The sequence below is a fragment of the Harpia harpyja genome, chromosome 11, assembly GCF_026419915.1.
Source record: "Harpia harpyja isolate bHarHar1 chromosome 11, bHarHar1 primary haplotype, whole genome shotgun sequence".
NCBI lineage: Eukaryota > Metazoa > Chordata > Aves > Accipitriformes > Accipitridae > Harpia > Harpia harpyja.
In genome coordinates, this window is record NC_068950.1 from 22,035,707 (window position 1) to 22,049,069 (window position 13,363).

Sequence of the window (13,363 nt, forward strand, 5' to 3'; positions counted from 1 at the left end):
CGATTAAATCTTAGGAGCCCCAGTTCAGGAAAGCACTTTAAGCACAAACTTCTATTTTCTGAAAAGTGCTTAAGTATCTGCTTCACTTCACTGACTTTAAACAAAGAAGTAGTATGAAATTCTTCTTAAGTTGGCAAATCAGCTAGGATACATACATTTTGTATGCAGTATGATTACTATGATCCTGAAAACTGTCTTAGTCCAACAAGAATATTACTTATTTAAAACAAATTACCTAACGTAGCAAACCAGGGTTTGATCCTATAGTCATCTCACATGCTACAATTCTCATGGGAGCCCAAGAGACTTCTGCTTGCATTAAGGTGGGAAAATCAGGAAAGTCAGCAAATGCATCACGTTGCTGCTTTTTATTTTGTTTTGTTGTTTTTTTTTTTTTTTTTTTTAAAGACTCTTGTTAAATGAAAGGGTTTTTAATTTTATTTCTGCAGAGTCTGGGCAATTTCAAAGTGCACAGTTGTTTTACTAAGACATTCTAAATATATCACTTGCAAATTAATTTAAGATTTACTTATTTTTGACTCCTGGTTTATTAACTTCTTTGTCTTACATAGCTACAGCTGCTGTATTAGCATTTCAGTGTACATGGGAAAACAACGTACTGAATGACCTGATGAAAAATCCCAAATAGAGTAATTTAGTGTCATACTCATTAGGCCTATTTAGGCAGCTGAAATGATACAGCCCTGATGTCACACACCGATGATGTCCGTCACCTACATCAAACAAATATGAGGGACAGTGAGGTTTTTCCAAGCACATTTGGTTGGGTTAATCTCCTCAGCACAGTCATACAAAATCATGACTTGCCTACTAAAGTTCTTATTAGCTCAGACTAATTAATGTCAAAGGAGATCACGCATTTTCTGAATGTGTTGCCAAGCAAAGTTAAAAGAAGGACACGTGAAATGCAGTGCGTGGATGGATCTGGGTGTTTACCACGAAATAAAATGTAAATCTGTTAAGCTGCAGACTGAAACAAATAGCAGCAACCTAAATAGTTTCTGGCTTGAATCTCAGCAACGGATTATAAAGAATATTAAAATATAATTTATTCACCCATAGTCTCTTTTAGCATGAAACTATCTTATAACTACTCTTTCTTTTTGCTTCCTGGAAAATGGAAAGAAAAAAAATCACAATGAAAATCCAGAACAGGTTCTACCGATGCTTATGTCTATAAGAAACATTATATAATGAAATCCTCCACCTGTTTGTTATTAGAACAGCACCTTTTGTGGCTACCTGTTAATTACTGGCCGTTGTATGAAGCTTCCTTTATTGACTATGTTCAATCTTCACCTAAAGTATCCTAACTTTTGCTATATACTGTCTGTGTTGACATGAGAACAATGCATATTCTTCTAGTGTGATAAATATATTTTTTCCTAATATACTTTTCTTATTATGGTCTGACATGTTCTTTAATTCTGCATTCTGGGTATTTATAGCAGATGCTAGTTCTAAAGCACTGTTTTCACCTAAGAATCCCTTTTCTAAATTGACATCATGTCAAACTGATTTGACAAATTCTGTTCCTAACCACATGGGCATAACTGCAGTTTCTCCTCTAAGGAGAGGGGAGACAATGCTGCATTTACAGCCCTGTGCCTGGGAGCAGAATTAGCTGTAACATGTTTTTATGAAATTTAAGTGAATAAAGGGGGCTAATAAACACCACTCCCCATGTCCTATTGATGCAGCTGGCAACTTTTGTAGGTCTCCAGGCAAGTATTCAAGAGTCTGTGCTAATAATTATGAAAGTCAGACTGGGAACAGGTATTCCTGCCTCAACCCTTCAGTTTTCATGTGCGCAACCCTGGCGTGGCTCCCTCCTGCGGAAGGACAGCACAATCAGTTTCTTGGGGGCTTCTGGGGAAAGTCTTCCCAGGACCCTTAGCCAGCGAGGTTCATCATCACATACAGATTCAAAATACCTCCTTGGGGCAACGGAAATCAGGTGAAAAGTCTACACAGATGTTCTTATCCATTGAAAAAGCTCATTCTGGCTCAACTGGCAAGTAAGCAGCAGTGGTCCCTAGCAACTGCCAGTAGCTGAAAAGGCACAGAAGAAAAGCCGCAGTTATCCCGGGACTGACCTATGCACACATTTTCATCGTCCAGCTCTGCAGAAGCATTTCTGAAGTAGCCCAGCCTGCATAACTCACAGTGCTGACCTCTAGTGTTGTGCTTACAGCTCACGCAAATGACCGTATTGAGCAGCTCGATGTAACTGCACCGGTTGGAGTGCCCGAAGCATTCACAGTCTTTCAAGGAAGAACAGAAATGTATACAAAACGTATACAGCAGCAGAGTAATAGCACATTACATGCTTAGTAAAGATGAACCATGAATAGAAGTATGAATGAATGGCACATACACGTTAATCAATGTAACATGGACAACAGCAGATGTTTATCTGCAATGAAAGTGAAGTTTGTTTCAGGCAGGTTAGCATGACCCGACAACCATGGCATGACGTTGAAGGTTGGCTGTTGTTGGCAGACCTGATGGAACTGAAGCATTTGCAGTTGTAAACCTTTCAGGGGTCCTGGAGGCTCAGTTTCCGCTGATAGAAATGCACATCTTTTTGCACATTTGAGACGAGTATAAATCAAGACCCGGGAAAAACTTCCTCATATTGAAAATATTAAATACAGTGGACAAAATAGTCAAACTTCATCCTGCTTAAATCCACAACTGTAAGTAAAATAAAAGCTTTGTTCTGACATAAATGGTGAGTATTCAAAAATACTACTGAACTCAGGGTACTCTAACTGGTAGGCACCTTGGGAACCAGAGTGTTTTGTTTCAAGACCAAACAGATCTCTAGTTTGACCTTTTGGCCAGCACCTCCTAAAGCAGTTAACAGAGAAGAAAAGGAAGGAAGAGAGGTGTTATTTAAGAGCTACTTCTACTGTACTTCTGAGGTAAGCATTAACCCATTTTTATATTCAGAGATGAAAAACAATTGGGCTAGAAAAGATCATGAGAAGTCTGAAATGTGTACTGAATAGAAAGCATGCTTACTGCAGCCATCTGAAATGCAGCTGGCATGACAGCCACTTTTTAAAAACCTCTTAATTAACCATAGAATGCTAGTGCCTTTTAGTCTTTAATCACAAGCAATGCTTGGTTTTATGCAGAAAGAAGGCAAAATTAGAAAGGTATCAATATCATTATAGAAGGCGCAGCTATGCTTTGTGTAGGAAGCTTGTATAAGTCTGATCACTCAGCTCTGAGATTGAGATCAGAAGGAATGCAGGAAAGTTTATTAGGATGATCAGAGAAGTACAGAGCCTATTTAAAAAGCAAAGACTAGGATAGTTTGGCTTGTTTAGTCCATGGAACTGAAGATGGGGATATATCACTGGGCTATAAATACATCAAGGAGATAGCCTTCTGCCATCCGAAGTGAATATCTTCGCTAATGGACGACACTGGCACAAGAACAAATGGGTGTTAACTGGCCATTGAGAAATTTCAACTGGAAATTAGGAGATGGTGTCTAGCCATTAGGGCACTGAGGTTCTTGAACACTCTTCCAAATTGTAGCAAAACCACCGATGCTTTAGAGATGTACTTTATTAACTGGTGAAAGAGATTATGGTATGATTCCTAAAGTAATGGAGTACTGGATGCAGTGACTTGGAAGGGTTTCAAGGTCTTGAAGTTGACGTAGCCTGTAATTAGATAAAGCTGTAGCAGGGGTGTAAAATGTTTCCATACATGACAGGGATCACGTCCCCTGTGCTGCCTTTCCTGTGATATGCTGCTGATCATGCTGGGGCATCTAATGAGCCCACTGATTGTTGGCATAGGGCATCAGATACAATATTTGTGCCTGTCTGTATTTTTATAAAGAAATAACAATACCAGTACATGTTTATGAGCATGTTATGCATACCTAATACATATATATTTCTTTGGCTGTTGTCTGAGGTAGTGGACTGTAAATAGATTGTATCTTTTCTTATACTGTACAACACTTAGCACAACATATGTTTCAATCTTGAAAGCTGCTGTTCTGCTGCCAGGAAACATTAATTCAATTTACATATACACATTTAGTTAACATATATGCATTCTTGTTCTCTTCAATGCTATACTGCTAAACCAATGTTTTGTCATTCATGCCAATCTGATGATTTTGATGCCTATAACTGCTGGAGTACAGTAAAACATTTGGTGTCTCAGTATGTTACCACTTGACATAATTCAGTGGGGAGGAAAAAAGTGTTAACGTTTGTTGTCTTTTGCAGCTGGTCAGTGTGATTCAGCATCTCAGCCAGCCACCCAGCAGCATTTCTCCCTTACTATATCCATCTTGCTTGAGTAAAAACTGCCTGTGTGGGGCAGAGGCAACAGACCTAAAAGTGGAAACTAGCACTAGCAAACACGAGTCACAGGGAAAATTGTTACAATTTTAAGTTTTTATGTATTTTATTTTTAAAATAAGACAGACTGGTTAGTGATAAGCAATCTGATTCTTCTGAATCTCAGATTCAGAAGCAATTCTGTCTTAGTCTCTTTGTCTGACAAAGGACCCGTCTTCTGCTACCATTAGACAATTTGTTTTGCTGAGATGATACCCTACTGGTATGTTTGTCAGACTTGTGGCTAAACACAATCATACTGTAGGTGAATTTAGAGGAAATAATTTACCTTGTTTTCTGAATCAGTAACAGGCAGCAGAATACTACATTTTTATGTTTCAAAAATATGTAGACTATAAAGAAGTGCCAGTAAATCAGACTATACTACGTCATCTTTTGTGTTTAAAGTAGCAGAAAGAAACTGAAACTATTCTGTCAATGAATGACTGCACTACTTCCACTCTGAAATTGTGGTATGACCTTCAATAATACTACTACTCCACATAATTAGCCATTACAGAAGCATAAGAAACAAAGCTGCACATAAAGTAATTCACTCTGTAACAAAGCTTGCTCCAAGTTATGATTTGGACTGAAGAAACATCTAATAAGTACAAAGGACTTAGTTTAATGTACACACATGCTCCTAAACATATGCAGAAGGACTACCCAAGTTCAGACGTGGCTAATCAATATTAAAGGTAAACAATGAGACCAATTCTTATACTTGGTTGTGTTCCTATGGGTATTGCTCTTTTGTAACAACTGTGCTGTGTGAAAGAAAGCCTTTGTCTCAAAGTTAACTTATACTAAGATACAGGAAAGCTCTATGAATCTTGATCATCAAATTGGTAAATGCTACATGGTATAGAAAAAAACACAGTTAACTCAAAAACAGTCTAACATCTGATCAAAGATTAGCAATGGTGCAAAGGAAACAAAAAAAAAAGGTGTGGCAGGTAACAATTAAACCCATATTTCGCTAATTTTTGCTTCCCCCCGCCTCCTCCCAGTTTTTGCTAGTGCAATAATATGAACATTGCTTACTGCTGTTGGCCTGATCAGTGAATCATTTTTACATCCCTCTGTGTTTATAAAAAAAGCTATGTAAAGGGTTCTCATACGATTGAAATGGAATTATTTCCTCCACTGGCTACAGGAGGTGCTACCCTAAACCAGTCAAACATAGCATGTAGAATTGCGTTCAGCATCATGCCAGCTGGGAAGCTAATACCTATCAATGCTGTACGGCCTTTCTAGCTTATCATGTGGTTCATCTTAACCAGCACACCAAGACCAGAAAGTAGCCTGCTTATTAGAGTTGTCAGAAGCACAGCTTAAGGTTTTTAGGCGCATGTCTCTGGCTAGCAGCCCAACCGCTTTCATGCACTGGCAAAGCCATGCAATCACTGAAAGAGATGGAGGAAAAGCATCAAAATCAGGCTGCAAATGGTTTACCAACAATGAAATGACATGAGCTTACAGTGCTAGAAAATGCTGCTTTCAGTTCTGAGTACCACATGTCAGAAAAGACACAGATAAACTGGAGACAGTTTAAAGCTGAATAACAATAAGAAGTAAATGGTTTGGAAAATAAAACCTCAGAGGAGACGTAAAGATAGCTAGATAGGTTTAATGTGAAGGAAAAAGGGAGAAGAGATATCCATGTTAGATTTGATAATTGTCTTTGGATGATTCAGGAATTGTCAAATCCCTTGCCAACTTACAGAAGGATTAACTGTATGAGCCTTTAAAGACTATTTCCAATGCAACGATTCTATTGCAACAATCTTGATCCTGTTGTAGAAAGCACGATAAAATTACCTATTGAAGAAGGCTCATAAAGAGGTTGATCATTTAATTGTTTTGTTTCTATAAATTAAATACTTTTTCCCCAGTTATAATGCTATGTGTTTACATCTTTGAGATCACATACTATTGTGCTGTGGGGATGAGGTTCAGCTGAAGCTTCAGCCACGACCAATAAAACATGAAATGTCATCACATGAAACAATGGTAAACACACATGGAAGGGAAGCATAATTTTTCAACTAGGACAGGTAATGCATGAGACAGCTATCAGTGTCATTTTCTAATTAAAAGCATGAAGAGTATTTCAAGAAAGTGCACTCAAAAATCATTAAAGTATTTTTTCATTTTCCAGTAACTGTGTGTTCCTCCTCTATACAGCAACAAAAGGCAAACAAAGGAGACTTCATTGTAACCTTAGAAATGACCTGCTTCATAACAAACAGTATGGCTCGTTATCATGATCTCATCAAATGGGTCAAACTAAGTTCAAACATTTGTTAACACCCCTATTCCTTGTTAATATGTATTTCATGAATAATGAGATATTCACAATAGCTACAGATAGACAAAACATCTTTATACATACTCTTTACAGATAAATTGATGAGGAAAAACAATGAGAACAGCTCAGGGTTCAGACTGTGAATGATAGATATGCAAATGAAACAGGTTGCTTGTAAGTCAGAGGGAATATTGGCATCCTTCATTATGCCCATATAATTCCATTATTTTGATAAAACACTGAAACATCAGTTCAAAATGTAATGCCTACACTCTGAATTTGCACACTGTTACAATAAAATGAAGATGTAAGGCACACTTACAATGCATTAAAAGACATAACTATGCATTACACTCCATGGCATTTACAGATACTTCTTGAGGATATGGACAATTGACGCTTTATGTATTGTTTGCCCTCAACTAATCTGCTTATGTATCCTCAGTGAGGAAAATGAGACTCTAGCAAACATTTGCTTTCTAGGCAACAATCTGAAAGGTCATATTCAAAATTTAACTCCTTTAAAAACAAATGCCATGTCACTTTATATGCCAGCAGCGGCTAAGAAGCATATTTATTTTCTTTGTATGGTTTATGTTTATGCGACTTAATGCTTCTGTTGTTGTTAATGAAGATGCCTCACCAGTAAGCTGATGGGTACACTTCACAGATATTCCAGATTCATACAGTGCAATGTATTCACAACACAGAGCACTATGGAATCACTGTATGAATCCACGAATTCCTACCTCTCTTGTGGTTTGCAACTTGAACAGAAGAAACAGTTGAGATAGCTAATTTAGGAGCAACTGGATAGGTAATAAAATGAACAGTAAATTAGAAAATGTATCATATAGGAACAAATCAAAAGAATAAACTTCTTTATTTTCAAACTTTTAAATTAACAATGGTTACTGTTTTGTAAGGAAAGGGTGAAAGTTAGGGAAAATGAGTTAAATACTATCAACTATTGAATCATTTGAGCTGTAATATCCAAGATAAAGAAAGGGAATGTCATTCACATCTATGCACTTTGGCAGTTTGAGGTTATTTGATGATTTCTCCCAATCCATGACCAATGACTATATGGTAACTAGAGTGGTCTGCAAAGGGTTTTATTAAATTGTATGCATATTCATTCTAGCCTAATAGCATAAGCAAAAAAACCCCAATAAAATGATATTAGGTATAGGCAGATTTCTGTAATTATTCTCTTCATACACTATCCTTGACTGAAGTATTTAATCTACAATAAGTATTAAACACTGTAACAATATGCTGCAAAGACAAAAACTGAACAGAAATGCTTGTAACTTTTTGTGTTTTGTGCTTCCTAACAAAACATCGATACCAAATTTACTAAAATTCTTATTTTTGGGGAAGAAACAGTGAATAATTTTGTGCTGTTCAAGACGTATTTTGCAATGAATTTAAGTCTGAGATCACAAGCAGTATAATTAAGCTATGAAATCCATTAGAAATGCTAAGTATCATTTCATTGGGAATGTTTTGATTTAAAATTCCTGTGAATAATGTAGGCTAATCCTTACAGAGAGCAGAGATCAATCTGGGGATTTTTTTGTTTGTTTAAGGAACATATGCAAAAGCTTGGAAAATATAACACGGGCTAAATGAAGTTATTGGAATGCCAAGTATCACTTCATCAGGGATATTTAATTTAAAATATATGTGAATAATGCAACTAAAGTACATTGCTAATCCTTATAGAGAGCACAGATCAATTAGTATTTTCTATTGTTGGGCACATAGAAACTTGCACATATAACATGGTAGATTTTTATACATATGAGCGTATGTTTTGATTTGGTCATTGTGATCAATGGATTTAACTACAGCCCTTCCAATGTAATTCCCCAACAGATTCCCAATACATCTTGCTCAGTTTAGTAGCTATTTTCTAGATCACCTTTTCATTAATTTTATTCTCCATCTGTATGTGTTATAGCACAGAAAGGACACCCTTCAAACAGTCAAAGCAAGCCACAGGCCAGATTTCTGCAGGGATTTTTTGGGGAGCAAAGGGCAGTAAATAAGGGGGACAAAAGGACGTTATTTTTTATAATGAACAATCATTTCAAAATGTGAAGTATAGCTGTATACAACTTGAAGTAACAAAGAATCTTACTTTTATTAGTCATCTTAAAAAGTCGTTCTGTCTCTTTCAATGCTAATCATCATGCCACAGTCTGTGAGTAATTTTTTTGTGTGGCACTCAAATTGTAGAAAACTATGAGTCTATCCTGCAGAGAACTTGCTTGTATTGTGGATGGCACACAAGCTGACAACGCCTCTCAGCTCACTTGGGAAAACAAAGTGGAAACGACATTAAAAATGGGCTTGATGTAGACAATGACAATCTTTTCTCACACAAAAAATCTCAAAACTTACTCAAAATATAGACTGTGCTGTCTAAACAAGTCCAACATTATCTAGGGCTGTGTATTAGTACTTATAATATGTGTGTCTACTTTTCCAGGCTTTTTGCAGTGGATGTGCACAATCTGAGTGTTGGAAGACTCCCTTTTCAGGTAAGGTTTCCTTTATGGTTATTTTCTCACAGAATAGCATTACTTAGCACCAGAAGAAAAATGAGTTGGATTCTCATTGTTACTGCTTTTGCCACCATGCGGGACTCCTTGAAAGTAATTTCAATAACTATAGACCACTAGGAATTTTACAGCGTCCTACCTTGGTTTGGTTTAGAAACCTCAAGGGAAGAAATATTCGGCCATATCCTATCAAACTTTGGAGGATCTGCATGCATCAGGAAAAATCAGGTTTTGTTATTTACATCTGTGATATTGTTCTAAACAGGCAAGCATATGGACAAAGACATAGGTTACAAACATCCATTACTGGACTAATCTAAGTTGCACTTGAACAGTACATGACTCCACAGTGAACGAGAAAACAAGCAATTGATGATTCCCAAAACACCAAATGGACATAAAATACTGTGCATAACAATTTATCTTCTGTGGTTTAAAATACAATTTTTCATGATGAGAAGATATCCTAGACCAATATATATGGTTCTAACACCAGGAACAAAACAGGAACATATTCTGTTAAATCTGCTCTGCAAAGATAAAATGACAATATCAGACAAATATGGATTTCTCACCAAAGACACATACTTTACTATAACATCCTGTTTTAGGGCCTTTTGAGTGAATTATATTTCTGTTATCAGAAGAAATATATTTACCAGTAGTGTGGTCCTTTTCTTTTGCTCTCACACTTGTGTGTGTTGTATCTATTTCCTATCACCTCTGCTGATATATTTTACAGCTTGATTTTTTTTTTTTTGTAAAAACATTAAATGTCTACATTTCTTAAAAGCCCTACATAATGTATTACTTACATGAAGCATTTTGTCTCTCAGCGAAAGAATTAGCTATGTCTCTTTAGAGCTTCATCTCCTTTGGTCAATGTTTTTTGGGGCTGGGGGAGTGATAACCCTTAGCAGAATGGTGCTGGGTGTTGGAGCTTGAGAGCAGGTGAAGGGGGTGGGGTTGTGGGGGAAAGAAAGAAAACTTTTCTTTGGGCCCTGATCTGGGAAATGGTATTTATTTTCTCCTTATTCTTCTGTTATAATCTTTTCTCTGTTTCCATCTGCCTAGCTTTGAACATCAGATTTGGACCACGTTTATATCATTGTCTGCGAGTACTGCAGTGGTGGTGTCCTTTCTGAGCTGAACAGAATTTTCCTTAACGGTCACATCAGTCTACATAGTGGTGATACTAGTGAGGAGGGAGCTATTTCTTCACTTCTGCCTACAAGCAATTCAGTTGGGTAGTGATTAGATTGCCGTTGTCACAACTTCGCCGGCATCAAGGGTCTAGGCTTACAGGTCTTTTTGAAGAAGGTATGTTTCACTGTTATGTCCATCTTCGTGGAAGACCTGCAGGGAAGCTACAACAAAAAGACTGGGGCTTCAAATATGTGATGTGGAAGGAGGACATCCCATAGTATCTTCTGACCCATTTGTCAAGGGTGAAGAGAAATTGGCTGGGTGGGACTGGCTGTCCGAAAAGTCCTCCCACATAGAGAACAATTCAAGGAAAGGATGATGACCTGCACTGTGCCATGTTAGGTAGTCTTCTCCAATTGAATCAGTCAAGTTGTGATATAATCACATCATTACGTCATATTCTTGCATTTTTGTGCTTTTTCCTTATCAATCAAGAAAATGGAGGAAAGAAAAACTGAGTCAGTTTGGTAGATTCTCAAACAGTCTATGTATTGATTAAAAATAACCTGCCTCTACTGGTCAGATCCACCAATTCACACACATAGGAAGTGCAAACACAATAGTCAGAGTGTATGACATAAGGTATCTAAAAGCCATACTTACTGAGGTGGTGTGATAACCCTAGCCCACTGAAAGACTCTAATTCCATGCACCTGAGAGACCACCTTCCTCTTCCTCCTCCTTGAAACACTGACTGACCGGTTATAGTAAAGAAGTTTCAAGCACACACAGACAAATTACTTGCACAATTAATTCGCTGTTGAAATTCTGGTAGATTTAGGAACGCTTAGGCTTGACCTAAAGATTTTTAAAGGGACTGGACATTAGAGAATACATATAAAAATCAGTAGCTAAAAAAGGAAAAGCAATCTTTACTGACTACATTGTCCTGCTGTGCCCTGAGCCTTTTTCTCTTTTAGCCATTGTGCAACAGCAGGGTTGTTGCAGAAAACCTGTAACATTTCAGACTGGAGCTTCCAATATCCTACTTCTGTTGTTGAATACTGTGTGGCACACCTACTACAAAAATTCACATGCATAATGGTCTTCAACTGAAATGGCCTAGGTGTTACCGGAAGTAAAAGTAATAGCATCAAAGCTTTGTAATGCCTTAGGACTAACCCTCTGGAGTATCCATCATTTAATAAACTGTAGGTCCTATATAGGAAATCAGATATTTTATACAATCTGATTCATATAATCAGTAATATTTCATATATAATCTTATTCTGATGATGATTTCCCCAAGTAATCTCTTGTCTTGTCCAAATAAAATCATTACTTGTATGACAGAAAAATCAGTGTTACGTATTTCTTAGTAAACTATAAATGCTATAGATCCATGCTCATTTTAGCAAACTTACTTGAAATGGAGGTTGTGACTTACTGCAAAATAATTAAAAATTCCCCGACCTTTTAAATTAGATTACATTGAGCTGAGTTTCTTAATGGGTGCCCAAAACAATAAAGTGCATATTTACAGTGCCTGAAGATTACCAGTTAAGTATTATTGCTAGTGATTATTACTAGTTATTAGTGATAATTATAACCATCTTAGAAGGGACTTCTGGAGGTCATTTGTTGCCAGCCTTTGCTCATAGCAGGGTCAACTTCAAAGTTAGATGAGGTTGTTCAGGGTCATATCCAGCCGAGACCAGCTGCTGTCTTCAGTGTCTCGGCTGCTTGGTAATGTGGTTAATGTTCCCAGAGACTTAATGCTTCTATTATGTGCTTTTTTTTTTTCTTTTTTTTTTTTTTTTAAATCTTTGATAAAAGGAATATTTTTTTCTTATATCCTTATTAATGGGATGTATTATCACCAAGATTACAAGTTTCTTGATGAAGGCCAGCCTTCTTATCTTTGAAATTTTCTATTGTTTGTTTGTTTGTTTTTTTAAATGGAGCTGACTTTAAATGCTTTATCTAAAAAGGTATGTGAGATGTTCAAGTCAAAGAATGTTGACTGTTATTCCCACAAGTATATTGGAGCAGATGAGTCATCCTTTGAACAGGCACTGGGAAGATTCATTTAGCAGCTAGTTAATCTTTTATAGCAACTGGTGAAAATATTTCTAGTCCTCAGTGATTACCACTAAGGGTTTTATTTATAGACAAGTTGACTAGATAAACCAAGCTCTTCCAGAAGAGTTCCACGTATGGACACTGCATTCTGTAATTAAAGTAATTATTTGCCAGAATAGTTAATGAATTTTGGTGTAGGTATTCTATAAAATATGCTATGTTAATCTACTGTAATATATTCTATGACAGTTATTTTGGGCAAAAAAGGCTACAGAAATGTGAAAAAGTTTCTGAAAGTATGTTTTAGTGTTATGATTTAAAACTGAAGCTATTGTAGGCACCTTTAAGAGTAGAGGTATGTTAGCTATATGACTGAGCAGAAAATCAGATATGACATTTTAAATTTGCATTAGAAATTTCTGCATTTCTAGTTACTATTGTTCCAAAGCCAATTATATGCAGAAAATAACTGCTGGGGAAAAAAAAAAAAATCTTACTTCCATGAAGTAAGGAGAAACTGATTGCATTATATTTATTAGGTGTTTGATCATCTCCTTTTTTTTTTCCTTCCAATCCTTTTTTTTGGATATACAGTATCGGAATTACCTATGATATTAAGCAAAGAAAATCTGTCTCAAATATTCACTGGAACTGCAGTCTGCACCATGGACTACATCAGATTGGGGAAATAATGAACAGGTAGTTTCAGCCTGATTCCAACCAGACAGCTGCACATGAGAAAAACCTGTCATGGTGTTGGCAGAAATTAATCAGCACTTTGTTGGTTTCTCACTCCAACTAAGTACTGAGCTGGCAGGAAAATTAAAATGTATTCCCACTGGGAGGGGCTATCCTTC

At 36.7% G+C, this 13,363-nt stretch overlaps 1 protein-coding gene across 9 annotated transcripts in view; it reads right to left on the bottom strand.

Moving 5' to 3' along the window:
- Nucleotides 1-13,363, bottom strand: part of NTNG1 (netrin G1) — a 168,659-nt gene that overhangs the window by 31,798 nt on the left and 123,498 nt on the right. For 3 of the 9 annotated variants that reach the window (XM_052801118.1, XM_052801121.1, XM_052801119.1), the window contains exon 6: nt 2,118-2,285. The exons of 2 other annotated variants lie outside the window; for them this stretch is intronic. In XM_052801118.1, coding sequence (XP_052657078.1) covers nt 2,118-2,285 — 168 coding nt within the window. Of the gene's footprint in view, nt 1-2,117; nt 2,286-7,457; nt 7,518-9,417; nt 9,484-13,363 lie in introns of all 9 variants that reach the window. 4 more of the 9 variants (XM_052801120.1, XM_052801123.1, XM_052801126.1 and 1 more) reach the window with 3 other exon arrangements.